This window comes from Suncus etruscus, chromosome 8, assembly GCF_024139225.1.
Source record: "Suncus etruscus isolate mSunEtr1 chromosome 8, mSunEtr1.pri.cur, whole genome shotgun sequence".
NCBI lineage: Eukaryota > Metazoa > Chordata > Mammalia > Eulipotyphla > Soricidae > Suncus > Suncus etruscus.
Window position 1 is genome coordinate 41107435 of NC_064855.1, and position 19959 is coordinate 41127393.

Here is a 19959-nt window from a genome sequence, read left to right on the forward strand (position 1 = left end):
ATATACACCAGAAAATACGGTATATTGCATCATAATCATTATTTTGTCAGTATTTAAAACATCATATTTTAAAGTATTTATATTCTTGCAAAATATGATTACCGCAGTGACTTGAATTGTGTACCCTGTTATAGATCAGTTTCCCATTGTTTTAGTGCCCTTTTAGTGTGACTTTTTCTTCCTGGTTTTTTTTTTTTTTTTTTGCTGGCTTGAGTTTTATTTTCAAATAGCTTTTGCTAATGTCTGATTTTTCTGTTTATTATTTCTTAATATGTTCTATAACATAGTATTAAATACACTTTTATTGAATAACTTCATCCTGAGAGCTTTTATTCTTTGTTCTATTTCAGCTTTAGGTTTTATTCTAACCTTTTCCCTTTTTTTTGTTTTTGTTTGTTTGTTTTTGTTTTGGGGCCACACCCATTTGATGCGCAGGGGTTACTCCTGGCTAAGCGCTCAGAAATTGCCCCTTGCTTGGGGGGACCATATGGGACACCGGGGGATCGAACCACTGTTCTTCCTTGGCTAGCACTTGCAAGGCAGACACCCCACCTCTAGCACCATCTCGCCGGCCCCCCTTTTCCTTTTTTTTAAATTCCTGGGTTGAATTTACTTCTATCTGGATATCATTATTTCATCCTTTATTTTGTGAAAGTATATTAAAGCAATTTACTTCTGAGGGTGGTATCTTAGGTAAATTTTAAAAAATCTGTATTTCTATAAAAAGATACCATACATCACAGTTTAGCAGTGTTTAAAATTCTAGGCACAATAAATTTTCCTTCACATTGTGATACTCCTTCCTTCTGTCATCAGCTTAGCTAAGGAAAAAGCTCATCTGGGTGGATGGGGTCTTTAAGTCTTTCCTTCCCCCTTACGACTATATATATATATGTATATATGGGGTTTTTTTTTAACCTAAAGATCATACTATATAGTCAGATATTGGATTTTTTTGTACTGATCTTGTCTACAGTTTTCTTGTGTTTTGTCTTTATTTCCAAGAACCCCTTTTGATTATGGATTAGTGTATTTCAGAGCTTTGTTGGAAGAAATATCTTCTCAAAAGGTCTGTGAGGGGTCTGGAGTGATAGCACAGTGGGTGGGTCATTTGCCTTGCACATGGCCAACTTGGGTTTGATCCTCAGCTTCTTATGTGGTCCCCTGAGCCTTCCAGGAGTGATTTCTGAGCACAGAGCCAGGGAAAAAAACAAGGTCTGTGAGAATAATTTCAAATGTTTGCAATATGCTGTATTTCTAGAATAATTTTTGTTTCCTTTGTAAGCATGCTCTTTATATACATGTGTTACTCTTTACATTTTATGTGGCAAGTGTTTTTGAACTGTTTATTTTTTTTAAATCTTAATTGAGGTACTGTGATTGGCAATACTCTTCATGCATGTGTTTCAAACAGCACATTCATCACCAGAGTACTCACTTCCCTCTACAAAAAAAAAAAAGAGAGAGAGAGCCTTCTATACAGTGCACCTCCACCCCCACAAACTACTTCAAACTCTGAAGTAACTTTTTAGGTCTGTTGCCTTTGGTCATTTATTGATCTTTTTTTTTTTTATATATATCTTTAAGTCCTACAGAATGAGAGATCATTTTATTTCTTTTCCTTCCTGTTTGACATAACTCAGCACACTACCCTCTAGTTCACCCATGTACAACAAATAGTCGTTGTGTGTATATGTATATATACATATCCAGATAGATAGATAGATAGATAGATAGATAGATAGATAGATAGATAGATAGATAGATAGATAGATAGATAGATACACACACACCATGGCTTTTTCCATTTATTCATAGTTGAACATTTGAGTTGTTTATCTTGGCTTTTGTATTAAGTGCTACAATGAACATATGAGTAGATAATATCTTCTTGATGTTTTTTTGTTTTGGGTATGGATTCCAAGAAGTGATATTGCTGTTATGTGGTAGTTCTAATCTTTGTTGAGAAGTTTCCATATTCTTTCCACAGAGTTTGAATGAGATGACATTACTACCAACAGTGAATGAGGATTCCTTTCTCATCATAATCCCACCAACACTGGTTGTTTACAGATTTTTTGATATAGGCCATCTTCAGTGGTGTGAGATATTTCACTGTTGCTTTGATTTGCATTTCCCTACTTAAAATGATGTTGAACACTTTTTTCATATGCCTATTGGCCATCTGCTTGTCTACTTCGTGGAAGTGTCTGTTCATCTCTTCTCTCCATTTTTTGGATGGGATTGTTGGTGGTGCTGTTAAGCTCTGTGAGTTCCTTATAGGTTCTTGAGTACATCAGCCCTTTATCTGATGTGTGCAAATACTTTCTCACACTCAACAGAGTGCCTTTTTATTTTAGTTTATATTTTATTTTATTTACTTAGTTTATATTTTTATTTAGTTAATTTTTTAAATTTAGTTTATATTTCTTTTGTTGTGCAGAACCCTTTTTATTTTATGTAGCCCTTTTTTCTTTTATCTTCATTTTTGCTGTCTTTGCCTCTGGTCAGCTTGTTAAAGATACTGCTAAGGTTCATTTATTGGAGAGTTCTGCCTGTGCTAAATTCAGTATGAGTTATAGATTCTAGGCTATGCTCAAGGTCTTTAATTCACTTAGAAAAAAATTTTTTCTCGTTTTTGTTTTGGGACTATACCTGGTGATACTCAGAAGTTACACCTGACTGCATTCAAGAATCATTATGGTATGCTCAGGGTACAATATTGGATGGCGGGAACTGAACAGGGACTGGTTCATTGCAAGGCAAGCTCTATACCCACTGTATGTACTATTATTCTAGCCACCATGCTTAGAGTTTTTGTGGATAATGAGGTTTTTGTGAATGATGTGAGATTCTTGTTACCTGTAGTTAGCCAGTTTTCTCAACATCATTTACTGAAGCAATTTTCTTTGTTCCATTTCGTGTGCTTAGTAGCTTCTTTGTTGTTGGTTAACTGCACATAGATTTGGATGCTTAATTCAAGGCTCTCACTTCATTCCATTGATCTGCTGGTCTATCTTTATTTGAATACATTGCAGTTTTTATTATTATAAATTTGTAGTACACTTCAAATTAGAGAAATAATACCTCCATTTCTCCCTCCCTCACCTCCCCAGAATGGCTTTGGCTATTTGCTGAGAGATTGGTGGGTGTATTAGGTTCCATGCAAATTTTAGTAGTTTATTCAAAGTCTGTGAAGAATGTCACCGGGTATTCTAATTTATCAACAGCAAGATCTTTTCATTCTCTGGTAGCTTCTATTTCTTTCAGCAGTGATTCATAATTTTCACATCCTTTATTGATTCCTAGATATTTAATGTTTTTGGTTATGATTTTGAGAGGAATTTTTTAATTTTTTTGTTCATTGCACACAGAAATGCCACAAATTTTTGTTTATTAATTTACAAATTGCTACCATTCTGTATTGGTTTATTGTTTCCAAAAGGTTTTTCATGAAGTGTTTAGGATTTTCAATGTATATTAACTTGTCTGCAAATACAAGAAAAGATAACTTCTTTTCCAATTTGTCTTTTGTTAATACTATTTCTAGTCAGAATCCTGTGATAAGAAATTTTTTTAATTATTTGCTTTATTTAAAAATCAGGGTTATAAGGTTGTGCATAATACAATGAGTTGTTTTGTTTTTCTCCCAAATGCAAAGTTCATGATTGAATTTCAGTCTTGCAATGTACAATATCCTTCACCAGTATACATTTCCACCACCAGTGTCTCCAGTTACACTACTACTGTCCTCCCTGCCTGCCTCTGGGGGAAATTTTGGGGGTAGGGTGGTTTAGGTCACACCCAATGGTGCTCAGGGTTTACTCCTGGCTCTGCACTCAGAAATTACTCCTGGTAGGCTCAAGGGACCATATGGTATACCAGGGATTGAATCAAGGTTGACTGTCACTCCAGCCCCTGGGGCAGATATTTTCTTCTCTCTCATTCTCAGTTTCCCCAGTTTTTCTCCTCCCTCTTTTTTTGGTTTGCAATATTCTAAATAATTTTTATTATTATTATTTCTAAATAAAAATGCCTAACACTTTATTTCCTTTCAGCACCCAGCCCCTATGCAGAGTGATAACTTCCAACTATTATAGACATAATGTTAGCTTCTCTGTCCTAATTTCACTCCTCTGCTATTTGAGGCAAACTTCCTACCATGGACTGGTCCTCCTGGCTCTTGTCTCTCTTGTCTCTGCATACTATTACTATACTATCTTACTTTATTTAATAGCCCACAAATGAGTGCAATCATTCTGTGTCTATCTCTCTCCCTCTGATGCATTTCACTGCACATAACCCATCTATGTATAAGCAAATTTTACACTTGGGTTATTTCCAAAATTTGGATATTGTGAATAGTGCTACAATAAACATGGGAATGCAGAGGGCAATTTTGCATTGTGTTTTGGGGCTCCTGGGATATATTCCTGGGAGTGGATCATATGGAAACTCAATTTACAGTTTTTAAGGTATATCCATATTGCTTTCCAAAAAGGTTGGACCAGTTGACATTTCCATCATCAGTGAACAGAGCCCCTGTTCCCCCACAACTGCCATTAGCATTGGTTCTTGGTGACGTGCATTTCTGGGGTGTGAGTGGTATCTTGTTATTTTGCATGTGTCTTTTGGCCTTCTGTACTTCTATTTTGAGGAAATTTTTGTTTATTCTCCCCATTTTTTTGGATAGGGTTAGATTTTTTCTTGTTCTACCTGTGTCTCGTATATCAACCTCTTATCTAATGGGTACTGGGTGAATAGTTTCTCCCATTCTATGGGTAATGTTTGTGTCCTAGTTCCCTTTTCCTTTGTGGTGCAGAAACTTTTAATTTTTATGTATCTCTGCTTGTTTATCTTTGCTTCTACTTGGTTGGTCAGTGGTGTTTTATCCAGGAAGATGCCTTTAACTTCAGTATTTTGTAGTTTGCTGCCTTCATTTTCTGTTATGTACTTTATGATTTTAATTCTAAACTGTATCAATGTCTTTAATCCATTTTAATTTGACTGTTGTGCATAGTGTTGAGAGATTTGAGTTCACTTTTTAGCATGCAGCTGGTCAATTTTCCCAGCACCATTCGTTACAGAGGCTCCATTGCTCCACTTTGTATTCCTTGCTTCTTTGTTAAAGATGAATTGTTGGTTTCCATGCTTCATTTTTTATTTAAAGAATATGATATACTAAGTTACTGACAACTAATATTACTGAATTTTAGGCATAGGATATTTCAACACTAAACGCACCATTAGTGTCAATTCCCATCACCAGTGCTCCCACAGTCTATTATCGCCAAAATTCCAGTCAGCCTGTTCTGTCCCCCTGCCTCAGCATGCATATTAAAGTTCGGTGGTTTTAGCTTAAATCTTACGTTTCCAGTGTTGTTGAGTCTGTGCTTTGTATTTATATCTATGCCACTCTCCTACATCCTCAATATCACCAAAGTCCAGACCACTGATCCTCCATTATTTTCCTTTGTTATCTTCTTTCTTCCTCTTATTTTCTTCATATTCCTTTTGCTCCTTAGGTTATTGTATCAAGGAGGATCTCCGCATTCCTCCTTTACTATATCATATTTCCTAATAAAATGATTTTATATGTCACAGATAAATAAGATCATCCTTTGTCTTCTTCTGGCTTAGCTCACTCAATGTGATTCTTTCAGTTCCAACCATGTTGCAGCAAATTGAATGATTTTATTATATTATCCCTTGTATTTATGTTGTATTTTATTGTGTATAAATACCACATCTTCATAATCCATTTATCTGTCCTTGGGTACCTCCATTGAATTTTAGATACCTTATTTATTGTACTCATTGCAGCAATGAAAAGTGTTGTGCATATGTCCTTCTGAGTGAATGTTTTTAAGTTCTGGTAATAGATAACCAAAAGTAGAATTGATAGGTTATATGGTATCTCAAGTCTAAGTTTAGTAAAGACTCTCCATACTGTTTTGCATAGGGTTGAGCCACACAACATTACCACCAGCAGTGGAGAGTTCCTTTTTCATCACATTTCTGCCAGCACAGATTGTTCCTACTACTTTTGATATGTGCCATTTTCACTGGTGTGAGATGACATTGTGGTCTTGATTTGGATTACCCTCATGATAAGTGATGTTGAGCATTGTTTCGTGTCCTTATTGCAATCTCCTTGTCTTCCTCTGAGAAGTATTTCTTCATTTCCTCTTTCCATTTGTTGGCAGGATTTTTGAATTTATTTTTGTTGATCTTTGATAATACTTTATATATCCTGGATATTAAGCCCTTATCGAAAGTGTTGAATGAGAATATTTTTTGCCATTCAGTTAGTTGTTGAAATTCTTGTTATTTATTTTGTCGTGCAGAAGCTCTTTAATTTGATACAGGCCCATTTGTTTTTTATTTTATTTTCTTTGTCAGTAATATCAAGCATACCACCTTTGAACTCCAAATCTTGGAGTGCTTTGTCTATATTTTCCTCATAGTTTTTGGTTAGATCTCTAGGTCTTTCATCCATTTTGAATTGTCTTTTCTGTAAGGTATAAAATGGATTAAGTTTTAGTTTTCTACATGTACTATTTGTTTTCCCAGTACTATTTGTTCAAGAGGCTATCTTTACTTCATTTCATGTTCTCAGCTCCTTTATCAAAGATTAACTGTATATATGGGGTTTTGTCATGAGATATTCAATTTCTGACTCATTGATCAGATATTCTATATTTATTCCAGTACCAGGATTTTAATCACTATAGCTTTATAATACAGTTTCAAATTAGGTAATGAGACATCCTCAGTTTTTAAAATTTTGCAATATATCTTAGGCAATTGCAAATTTTATTATTGACTTTTCTAGATCTTTGAAGAACATCATCTGCATTTGTATGTGCATTACATTAATTTATATAATAGATTAGGTAGGATAGTCATTTTAATAATACTGATTCTACCAATCAGTGAACATGGAATATCCATTTCCGAAGGTCTGTTTCTTAAGCAATTTTAAATTATCATTATATAGAGCTATCATGTCATTCAACTTAAATGTTGAATCCTAGATCCTTGATGTTTTTGGACATTGTTTTAAATGGAAGACACCCAGTTTCTTTCCTTCTGAGTCATTTTTTAGATATAAGAATACAGTCCATTTTTATGTATTAAATTACTGTTTCTAAAAGGAGCTATTTTGTGGACTCTTGAGAGTTTTCTATGTGTATCATATTATATGCAAATGATGATAATTTGACTTCTTTTCAGTTTGATTTGTTTTTCTTGCTGATTGCTATAGCCAGGATTTCTAATACTACATGGAATAAAATGGGAGCCTGCACATCCTTTCCTTATGCTTGATCTCAGATAAAATGGTTTCTTTTTTACCATTAAGAAGAATACTGGCAAAATGGAAGAGCAATAGTATACAACTAATGGGGTCAGAAGAAATCAGAACATTTCTGGAAACAAATAAAAATAAGGACACGAAAAATGTATTAAGAGAAAATTTTATAATTTTTCAAAAATTTGTAAGGAAAAAAAGACCTACTTACACAATACAAACAATACAGCTTTAAGAAATTGGAAATGGGGGCTGAAGAGATAGCATGGAGGTAAGGCATTTGCTTTTCAGGCAGAAGGTCATTGGTTTGAATCCCGGCGTCCCATATGGTCCCCTGAGCACTGTCGGGTGTGACCCAAAAAAAACAAACAATACAAAAAAAAGAAATGAACAACAAAATGAGCTGAAAGCAGGAAGGAGGATGATTATTAAGAATATTACTGTGGGCTTGTTAGAGATGGCCCTTACTATCTTGAGGAAAGTTTCCTCCAACCCTATTTTATTAATTGGGGGGGGGTGTTAATCATGAATTGATATTGGATCTTTTTTTCCTTTCTTTTTTTTGGGGGGGGTTTGGATTTTTGGGTCACGCCCGGCAGCACTGAGGGCCTACTCCTGGTTTTATGCTTAGAAATCTCCCCAGCAGGCTCGGGACCATATGGGGTGCCGTGCTTTGAATCACCGTCCTTCTGCATGCAAGGCAAATACCTTACTGCTGTGCCATCTTTCTGGCCCCAGTTGTTGGATCTTATGGAAAGCTTTCTCTGCATAATTGATAGGATCCTTGTTTTTCCTTTTATTGATGCAGTTAATGTAGTGTATCATGTTTATTGATTTGTATGTGTTGGGCCATTCTTGCATCGCTGAGATGAATCACACTTGATAGGAAGTAGGGTGATTTCTTTCCTTTTTTTTAATATGTTGTTGGGTTTGATTTGTTAACTTTTTTTTTTTTTTTTTTTTGGTTTTTGGGTCACACCTGGCACCGCTCAGGGGACCTGACCATATGGGATGCTGGGATTCGAACTACTAACTTTCTGCAAACGCCTTACCTTCATGCTATCTCTCCGGCCCCTTAACTTACTTTTTTTTGTTTTGTTCTTTTTTGGGGTCTCACCTGGAAGTGCTCAGGGTTTACTCCTGGCTCTACACTCAAAAATCACTCCTGGCAGGCTCAGGGGACCATATGGGATGCCGGGATTCTAACCACCGTCCTTCTGCGTGCAAGGCAAACGCTCTGCCTCCATGCTATCTCTCTGGCCCCAATTTGTTAACTATTTGATTACTGATTTTCATCAGGGAAATTGGTCTGAAATTTTCTTTTCTAGAAATGTCTCTCTCTGCCTTGCGTATTAGTATACTATTAACTTCATAGAAAGGGCTCTATAAATTTTTTCTAGATTCTCTATCTTAAGATTATAAAGTTATTCATAGTAACTTCTTACTATATCTACATGTATAATCTTTTTGTTTTGTTTTGTTTTGAGCCACACTTAGTGACGCGTCGGGGTTACTTCTGGCTATGTGCTCAGAAATCGCTCCTGGCTTGGGAGACCATATGGATGCCAGGGGATCAAAACGTGGTTCGTCCTAGGCTAATGCCAGTAAGGCAGATGTCTTAGGCAGTGGTTGGTAACCTGCGGCTCTTTACACTTTTAATTTGGCTCTTCTGTGTGCCGGGCAGCTGCTCCAGGAGTCAGGACTCTGCTCATAGCCTCTGTCAGTGCGTGCCCTGTGTGGCTCTCAAAATAAATTTCAATTGTGGTTTTGGCGAGATTTGGCTCAGTTGAAAAAAAAGGTTGCCGACCACTGTCTTAGCGCTTGCACCACTGCTCTGGGCCCCTACCTCTCACTATATTTTAAATTATTAAGTGGTTCGTTTTAATTTCTCCCTTATCTCTGATCTGTTTTATTTTAACATTTTCAATATTTTGTAAGTCTAGCCAAAGGTTTATCTATCTTATTATTATTTAAAAGAATACCTTCTTGATATTTTGTTATTAATTTCTCTTTTGTTTTTATTTTTGCTGTCTTCTACTTTTTGGGTTTCTTTGCTATTCCTTGTAATGCTATGAATCTCCCCTATAGTACAGTTTCTGCTGTATTCCTAGATTTTGGCAGCTAGTATCTTCATTAATTTTCAGTGATCTTTGTATTTCTTCCTTGATTTCTTCTTTGATCCAGTGCTGTTTAGCAGTGCATTGTTCAGCTTTCCATTTGCTGAAAATTTTTCTCCATGTTCTTTCTGTGATTAATTTCTATTTATATGACATTATAGTCTGAGAAGATACTTTTTAACAATTTCTAAATTTATATGTATTTGAGTTATGCACTAATATGTTATCTATCTTGGAGAATATTCCATGTGCACTAGAGAACATTGTGTATTCTTGTCTAAAGGATGTAGAACCTTGTATATGTGCAGAAGTTTTATGAACTTAAGTGGGCCTTAATTCAGTCCATAAAGGTTGATACTCTTGATTCATAGTTTCATACCCAACATGTAGTGTCTATAACTGTCTCTAATTAACTTTTTATTAAATGCGATTTTCTCTGTATAAGTATGGTTATCTCAGCTTTAGATTCAAAAAGCCTAAGCAGTACCAAACAAAATTAAACAATTATGATAACTAAATTGCTGCTGTTCTTTTTTTTTTTTTTCTGAAAAGTTTCTTATCATCCCAAGTCTAAATGATGGCTTTGCAAGGTGATAGCCTATAGGCTGGATTTTTTTTTTTTTTTTGTAATTTGGATATGTCATTCCACTATTTCTTGGCTTGTAATATATCATATGCAAGTCTGTTGTAATTTTTACGTTGTTTCCCTTATAATTGAGGCCTTTTGTCTCTTGCTTTATGTAGTATTTTTGTCTTTTGATTTTTAACATTTTGATCACTCTGTCTTTATGTTATTTGTTTAATTTTGTTTGGTACTGTTTGGCCTTTTTGAATCTGCATGAGCCTCTCCAGAGATCAGAAAAGTTCTAGGTGATCATTTCTTCTGCCAGTCATATTTTTCCCATTTCCTTTTTCCTGTATATATGGTATTTCTGTGATTTATCTGTATGAGGTCTTGCTCCTTTAAGGTATCTCTCTGTTGGTGGTTCTTGCCACCATATTGACTTGGTGTTTTCAGTTCTTTAAGCCTCTTGAATCATTTTTCCTATATTTCATTCTTTAGGTTGGGGAAATTCTTACTAATTATTTCTTCAACTAGTCTTTCCTCATCTTTCTTCTTCTGGAATTGTTAGGATTCTGAAGTTGTTCCTTTTGGCATTATTAATAATATCCCTTATATTCTCTGTGTTTTCCTTAATCGCTTTTCTATTTCCTCTTCATTTGCTCTCTTTTATTGAGTCTCTGCTCCAATGTTATTTTCTGATCATCTTGTATTGATAGGATATTTGTCCTAAAGATTTTGTTAGACAGATGTAAACAAATACCTTTAAGCTTTTGTTGTACTTAATTGGCATCTTCTTTTCTTTTCCATTGCCCTTGGTGCTTAAGTTCACCTTTGAGCAGGACTGGGCTGGGGCAAGAGTTAAGCAGGGCTAGTGTTCTCTATGCTCAAACAGTAATCTCTGGCTAGTGTTTGGAACAGGTAGGTGCCTGGAAGACTGTGTGGGTGTGCTTAGAACCTATGTTTAGATCATTATTTGTTTTATTTTATTTTATTTTTGCCATTGAACTTAAAAATCTGAAGATAGGATGTAGGAGTATGTGAGTAGGGTAGAGTACATTATGGCTGTTTGCAAAGTCTGGAGATTGCATAGGTGGTCAGGTCCAAAGTTGCCTTGCTCCCATTTTCATATGTAGACACAATCCAGCAGTATCGATCCATTCCCTCTGAACCCCAAGAAATCTAGTAATCTCTCAGCACAGGAGTAAGTGAAGATTGGGGACTCTGATCCTACATCTAAGCTGTTGTCTAACATTATTGCCTTAGTAAATCCAGCTGCTCCATTGGCTATGATTTGAGGTAGCCACTTGTTGATTCTTTCCTGTTTGCTTTGGGGTAATACCTAGTAATGCTTATACCTGGCTTTGAGCTGAAGAATCAACCAGATGGGATTTGGAGGACCATATTGAGGTGTCAGGGATTGAACCTAAGTCTGAAGAATCACCTTACCAGCTAGCTATACTATCTCTAATTCTGTTGATTTCTGATTGATCTTTTGTATTTACTGCTTGGAGGGCCAGAAGAGTAGTACATGTCATGTCAGTCATGACCACCACAGGGTGTGTCCCCAAAACAAGCAAAAAAAAAAAAAAACCCTAAATCTAAGAAATTGTTTGGAAACTTTTCATAAATATATCTTGAGGCTTACTTTTTGCATTGTTTAACTTATGTTAATCCATTTAACTGCCTTTAATTAAGGAAACCATAATTAATTAGTACAAATAATTAGTACAAAATAGTTTTTGCTCCAAAATCATTCAAATTATTCAGTAGAAGTCATTCAGCTTTCAAATACCTAAAACCTTCATATGGAGAACAATAAGATCAAAATAAAGAATTTACAGCATCTTCTTCCCTTTCTGTTAAATGTAAAATTGTGATTTGGTACCTTCTCTGTTTTCATTAGCCTTCTATATTGTATGGGTAGTTGTATAATTTCTGCCAATATCTTCACAAGCAGTGAAAATTACAGGTCTTCAGAGTTAAGTTTCTTCAGTCTCTTTTAAAGTAGCCATATATTTGCAACGTGGAACATGAAATCTTTTCATCATCTTCTCTTGATAGCATTGAATAAATTCACTAAATTTTGCTCTCCTGAACTCTGTGTGCTTATATAATAAATAGTAATAGCTTGTGCTATTTTATATAAGTGAATGATATTGTTCCTGTTGATCTCCTGTTCTTTATATTATGGTAGATTTATACTTTATTACTTTGCTACCATCGTAGGAAGGAAAGGAAAAATCAATGATCATCTCTCATACTAATTGTTTATGCAACATGTGTTTTCTCCAGAGAATCTTTATTTAAGGCCATTTCAGGTAATTTTCATATTTACATTGAAGTCATGTTTTATTCTATAAAAAAGTAAAATTCAGGTACTGGAGTGATAGCACAACAGTAGTGCATTTGCCTTGCATGTGGCCAGTCTCAGACCTATGCAGTTTCAATTTCTGGCATCCCATATGGTCCCCTGAGAGCCGCCAGATGTGACCCCCCCCCCCCAAAAAAAAGTAAAATTCAATCAAATATTTTTAAATTAGAAGGAAATAAAAATTAGCAATACTAAAACTGTTTTTGAATGTATATTATTACTCAACACTTTTGACCATTTTTAAATAAGCATTTTAATGCAATGCATATCTAAACTAATAAGATACTTATTTTCTACTGAGAAAATTGTTATTTAAAAGCAGTGTTATTTTGGATAAGGCATATTAATAGACTATACTGATAAAATTGATTACCTAATCTTTGTTGCTATTTATTATAACTTGAAATATTTTAATTGTAAAAACATTTGTCCAGAAGCTTATGATTCTGGCTTATTACTACCTCTTCTGGAGTAACATTATATGGTGAAGATTAAGATTTCTGTAGATCGTTATTTACTAGGAAATACTATAGCTGGTCTTTCTGATGTGAAGTTTGTCAGTATACCACAGGCAGTGAAGGAAACTTACTCCCTTGTTGAAATAAACTTATAATTGGGGAAAGATAAAGTCTTCATATTTCTCTTCAATATCATAAAATGGATTAATATTAGATATACTTTATTATACTTATGAGAAATAAATTAATGCAAATTAAGTACTTCCCCTTTAGGATCTGTAGTCCAGTTAAGAGCCACTGAGTATGAGTATGCATTTTGTTCTTTGAAGTTATACATAAAGAGAGAAATGTAACTTGTTTTCTCTTAGATCCCTTTAATGCTGAAAGTTCTGTGAATTAGATAAAAACACTTGCCTTCAGAGGTAGGGAAATCACATAGGAACTGAATGGGGTGGGTAAGAGAATTTAAAAATGAGTATGTCAGTACCTCCTCCATGGTTATCCTTGCCCTCACACATCTCCAGAACACCAAGCCAGTCAAGAATAATCTTAGAGAATGCTTTCTTTCAAAAAATTGGCTCTCCTTTGTTTGAGGGAGATAAACCATTTTAATATTTTCTAAATGATTGAAGAAATAAAAATAGACAATTTTTTCCTCAATTCCCATTTCCCCTTTCCCCCATTTCTCCCATTTCCTATGTAGATAGTATAAGGGTTCATTAAAGTATTCAACTAATTTTCTACACTATAGTTATAGCTTCTTTCACAAGAAATTTCCTAGTATTTGACTTACCTTGTATGAACAAATGATAAAAGAATCATATAGTTGAATGTACTTATAAGCTACTGAATATGTTCATAAATTTATTTTAATAACATATTAAAAAGCATCTGTTAGTGGAGCTTAGTAGATTATTTAAAAGATGGCTACTATGGGTGCCGGAGTGGTGGCACTAGCCGTAGCCTAGGATGGACCACTATTTGAGCCCCGATGTCCCATATGGTCCCCCAAACCAGGAGCAATTTCTGAGCGCATAGCCAGGAATAACCCCTGAATGTCACCGGGTGTGGCTGAAAAAACAAAATCAAAAAAAATCATAAGAGATGCTACTATGAATTAGCAAAAGAGCATTAGAGAAGCATCTACATATATCGAGCAAATACAGTCCCAAATTCTATTATAACCTGGTTGTAGTTCTCTTATCATTTATTCATTAGTGCAAGACTACAAACTACAAACTACAGACTACAAAAATGGTATTTCTCCCTCAAACAAAGGATAGCCAATTTTTTGACAGAAAGCTTTCTCTGAGATTATTCTTGGCTGGCTTGGTATTCTGGAGATAAGTGGGGTCAATTTGTTAAAAATAGGGGGCCGATGAGGTGGCACTAGAGGTAAGGTGTCTGCCTTGCAAGCACTAGCCAAAGAAGGACCTTGGTTTGACCCCCCGGTGTCCCGTATGGTTCCCCCAAGACAGAGGCAATTTCTGAGCACTTAGCCAGGAGTAACCCCTGAGCATCAAATGGGTGTGGCCCCCAAAACAAAAAAAATAATAATAATAATAAGTAAAAAATAAAAACAGGAAGTAAGTTTTAGTAACTCTCAGGAGCAAAGTTTTCTTTTTTGTTTTGTTTTTATTTTTGGGATTTTTTGGGGGGGAGGGTCACACCGGCAGCGCTCAGAGGCTACTCCTGGCTCTAAGCTCAGAAATCACTCCCGGGCAGGCTTGGGTGACAAAATGGGATGCTAGGATTCGAACCACCGTCCTTCTGCATGCAAGTAAAACACCCTTACCTCCATGCTATCTCTCCGGCCCCTTAGGAGCAAAGGTTTTTTTTTGGGGGGGGGGGTGGTTTGGGCCACATCCGGCGTTGCTCAGGGGTTACTCCTGGCTGTCTGCTCAGAAATAGCTCCTGGCAGGCACAGGGGACCATATGGGACACCGGGATTCGAACCAACCACCTTTGGTCCTGGATCAGCTGCTTGCAAGGCAAACGCCGCTGTTCTATCTCTCTGGGCCCAGGAGCAAAGTTTAATTCAGCTTTACTTATTAAATTTTGGTAGAAGAGGCAGGAAGACAGGTATTTCTCTTTTGTCACTAAAACAATGTTAAAAGTTTCACTAGAATATGGACTTTTAAACTCAGGTGACTCGTTATATATTGTTTTATTAAATGGGAAATGTACAATGAAATGAAATGAAAATTTATTTTGAAAATAGAAGCTGATATTAGTGAACGTAATGATGTTAAATCATAACCATTTCCCCAACTACTTGTGAGCCTATATAATGTACTTTGCCTCGTTAGCTATATTATCTGTACAGAATCATCATGGATTTGAAAAGTGGACAAGAATTTATGTCTTTAATCTGGAGAGTCTTTCTGGAGTTCATCATGTTAGTGAAAAGCAAGAGTTTTCTGTACGCATGGCATTACCTCAAGTTTCAGAAACTGTCTGAAATTTCTAAGAATGGGCAAATTGATGGAGAAAATATAATAGAAGAAACATAATAAGAACTTTTTAGGATTTGACTTTTAGTTTCAGTCAGATTCAGATTTTCCCCTATATTTCTTGCTTAAATTTTTCAAGTATTGATTGTAATATTAATACAGCTAAACTATTTATTTCTCATTTCTTCATATTTTCTTAAGTTTTTAGATTCAGTCATTTGATACATGTCTATTGGGTGCTAAAGAAATTTCAGATTGACAGTCAGTCTTTTTATTGGCTGTTCTCAGTTTATTAATCTTCCCTCAGGCTGTGACTTAGCCATAGAGCATATGCCTAAAAAAGGCCTTGAGTTTGAATCTGGCACAATACCTTCCACACTCCCAAAATATTGTCAAAGGTGATCAATCTTCACATTATTTTTGCTGTAAACAAAATTTCATATGACAGTATTAACTAGATTTAGTCTTGTGGTATGTGTTAAAATTATAAATAAGCAGTGTCACTTTTAAGATCATTTGCTTATAGTCAGGCTGTCTAATCTTTTGGTAGAGGACTTGTTTTTTTACTTGAAATGTAGATATGAGATAATTTTTAATTAAATTATATTTTCCAGCTTTGAGATTCAGAAATCTTCCTATATGACAAATGTTTATCATCTTAATTTAAGTGGCAGTTACTAAATGAGGAGCTTTAATTTGATTAAATTGTGATTATTTTGTTTCCTATAGACATTTATATTTAACACAAATAAATATAGGCCAGTCAAAAAAATCATTTACTGAGATCACACCATTATACTTTAGTTAGAGAAGTTAGCTTTGCTAGCACTAGAAATGCTATGCTTTCAGCTTTAAATTCTAAAGTGTCAAACATATCTTCCCAATAACTGTACTAGTAGTCTATTGAGTGAAAATAGTTTTTGAAATAGAGCTAACTTTTATTCTTATTAAATATTAACAATATCTGACAATTTATCATAGAAATGTTGAAAAACTTGTCAGATTGATACTGTTAGAGTATTGGACTTCGTGGAATAGCACCTCACTCACTAGTGCTAACATGGCAGAATATTTATTAGATTTTTACTTTGAAGGTTAGTAGGCACTAAACAGATAAAGTAAACGTTTCTGCCAAAAAAAAAAATCATTATATTTTTCAGTATTCCCACTTTCAGAAACTCCTTTTGTTTTTTGGTTACTTTTGAATTTTTTGGTTTAGTTCTGTTTGTTTGTGGTTCCCAGGCTCCAGATGTAACTTCTTTTGTACTTTATAAATAAGGTTAATATCTGAGATTTTTAAAATTTACCAGTAATTTATTTAATATATTTGAATTTACCCTTGGAATGAAGCTACAGGATGGGATAGAAGTATAAATGAGAATGAAGAATTGGGATGGGTGGGTGGGAATATATATATTTTAGGAATAATATTTTATTATATTCATAATTTTAATTGTTTAGGAATTAATATGATATTAGGGAAGAAAAAGATAAAAAAAACTCCCCACCAAGATAAAAATTGCATTTTCTTTTGGAAAGAACCACTTTATTTTCCTCCTTTTTCTTTTTTCCTTTCCTTTTTGTTTTCTTTCTTTTTTTCTTTTTTTCTTTTTAAAGATATTTGGGCTATAGGGTGTATATTTGCAGAACTACTAACGTCAGAACCAATATTTCACTGTCGACAAGAGGACATCAAAACTAGTAATCCTTATCACCATGACCAGCTGGACAGAATATTCAATGTAATGGGATTTCCTGCAGGTACACATTATGTTTTTGTTTTTAAATCACTGTTGTTTGAACTTAGATGTTTTCATTGGAAAGGTATATATTTTAAACTGATGAAAGCTACTCTTACTCCTTTCTTTATATTTATAACTTGCATAAATCAGAGATTCAAAGAAAAGAAAAGTAGCATAAATATTAGCATAAATATGTTTTCTGAATTTGATGATTGTACTTTTATTTTGTTCTGTTTAGTTTTATTTTGTTTTATGTTTAGAATTAAAAGTGGTAAACTATTTTGCAAAATTTGTATAAAAAATGCCATTACTTCTTATTCGTAGAAACTATAAATAGAATTCAATAGTATATACTTTTGTTTGGCAGCACATAAAATCCTGCCATTATTTAGATTTTTATTAAAAGTTTTGAACATTATTTCTAGTTAAGGTACTATAAAGTATATTATATTGAATAGTAACATTTTTGTTCCATAATTCTTGTCAGTAACGAAGTATTCTTTAGTAAAGTCTAGCATTCCACAGTGGCCTTACTTACTAACATGTAGCAGGGAAAAATTGAGCTATCTCATGGGGCAGATATTTGATCTCTCAAGCTGTATTATAGTTCTTTGATTCACCACAAAAAGCTCTGTCCTCATTTACTGAAAAATGCCCATAGGTCCAGAATATTGAAAAAAATGTTTAAAATACCTAACAATATTTAGATAGATACTTACTGGAAATTTTTCTCAGGTCAGTATAATACAAAACTGACACAGAAATATCTGGAAGTTATAATTCCTGTCCACTTGTAAGGATTATCAGTAAATAAAGAGTAACACCAAGCATCATCTTTTGTGATAGGAATTTTGTTTAAGTGCTAAATGTAGTATCTGCTATGTATTAGGCACTGTGCTAAATATAAAACACTGTTGGTTTAGCAGATATTCATCTTTCCCTGAAAGAGTTGACACTGAACAGCTAAGTTTATAGTATGGTTTAGAAGTTGAGAAAACTGCCATTAGTTAGATGCCTGAGAAAAGAGGATGATTTACCAGGGGAGTGAAATGAAGACGACTTATGTTGGAGATGATTCTTAATGTTAGATCCAACAGTTAGGGTAGGGGCTTGGAAAATAGTCAACAGTTTAGATTTGATGTGCTGAAGAACGAGAATATAAATTCTTGACAATAGTAATACAATTTGTGATGATTTAGAAAGATTAAGATGGCAAGGATATGTAAAATTAAATGTAAAATCACTGAAGTCAGAAAAACTTGCTATTTGTATGCTAGAGCAGTACTCTAGTTGTAATAGTAAGGATGAGAACAAAGAAAGAGAAGCTATAAAATACTTTATAGGAAGTATATTTTTGAAAGAAGATGATGAAATTATCTTAGGATTTCTGTTTGAGAAATAGACAAAACAGAAATTAGAACAAGGAAATAATGAGAATATTCCATCAGAAGTAAAATGTATGCATATTATTTGTGAAGGATGGGTAGCATATATTTTTGCAACTAAGTTGACAAGAAAACATACTTTAAGGCAATTTATGAGCAAAAGGTGCCATTAAGCTAGATTGCTGTGCACCTAGTTAATTCAGTAAAAGTCCATCGATTGTGCTAGAAAAGCCTAGTTATCTAGCTAGTATGTGTAAGAAAAAAAAAAAATGTTTGCTGCTTAATGAAGCTAGTAACTTGGTTTTGTTAATTGTTCCTTGATACTAGCTAGCTCTAGAGCATACTACATACTGCCATATACACTACATTAGCTTTATAACATACAGGTTATCTCGTATTCCCTTCTAGTTCTAGCACTTAATACTAGTTACATTGATCTACTGATGTAAAACAAATAAATTTAAAGGTAAAAGTTATGAGGACCATATTTTTAAAATATATTTTTAAACTACTAAAATGAAAGTGCTGTATTTTCTGTTGAAATGATTGCTGATTTAACAAAAAATATTTGTAGGAAAAGCAAAATGTAGTTTTCCAAATAGAAAGATATTTAGTAATATAAATGAGCATTATAATTTATTTCCCTCTTTTTTATACAATAGAAATAACAGCAAAGTGCATATAAAGTAGAATTTGAAAAATAGAAAGATCTTGAGCTGGAGGAGTTAATGTGCTTGCCTTGCAGGTGTCCAACCCTGGTTCAACTCTTTGACATCACATTTGGTCTCTGGAGCACTACCAGGTCCCTCTGACTGATCATAATCAAGAATTGCTTGTCAACACTGCGCTAGTGTTGCCCCAAAACTTAGAGATCTAATACTATACAGGAGATAAGGAATTGAGTTTACAATTCTCTATATTATTATATCTGACAAGTGGAATCTATGCTTTAATGGAACAAGAAGTACAGAAAATACAATGGAAACAAGTCAACCTTTATTTCTATGCTTGAGGAAGGAAACCTATTTTTATTCGAACAAAATTTTTATCAATGTGTTTTACAGATAAAGATTGGGAAGATATAAAAAAGATGCCTGAACATTCAACATTAATGAAAGATTTCAGAAGAAATACGTAAGTTTGGAAGAAAATAATAAAACAGTTGATTTTTGCTTTTCAGGAATAGTTGGTTTAAATAATTTTAATTTAAATTAATTATTTAAGCAATTAAATATTCTTGTAAGTAATTTTACTTTTTTAAGGGATGAGTAATATTTAAACAGATCTTTTTTTTTTTTTTTTTTTTTTTTTTTTGGTTTTTGGTTTTTGGGCCACACCCGGCGATGATCAGGGGTTACTCCTGGCTGTCTGCTCAGAAATAGCTCCTGGCAGGCACGGGGGACCATATGGGACACCGGGATTTGTACCAACCACCTTTGGTCCTGAATCGGCTGCTTGCAAGGCAAACACCGCTGTGCTATCACTCCGGGCCCTTAAACAGATCTTAAAGACATTTAATATATAAAAATAATAACTACTATTAGCAGAATTGGATT

At 34.3% G+C, this 19959-nt stretch overlaps 1 protein-coding gene across 3 annotated transcripts in view; it reads left to right on the plus strand.

The window, feature by feature from the left end:
* Window positions 1-19959, plus strand: part of CDK8 (cyclin dependent kinase 8) — a 134207-nt gene that overhangs the window by 101408 nt on the left and 12840 nt on the right. For 2 of the 3 annotated variants that reach the window (XM_049778250.1, XM_049778252.1), the window contains exons 7-8: window positions 16894-17037; window positions 19468-19537. In XM_049778250.1, coding sequence (XP_049634207.1) covers window positions 16894-17037; window positions 19468-19537 — 214 coding nt within the window. The remainder of the gene's footprint in view (window positions 1-16893; window positions 17038-19467; window positions 19538-19959) is intronic. The other variant, XM_049778253.1, reaches the window with a different exon arrangement.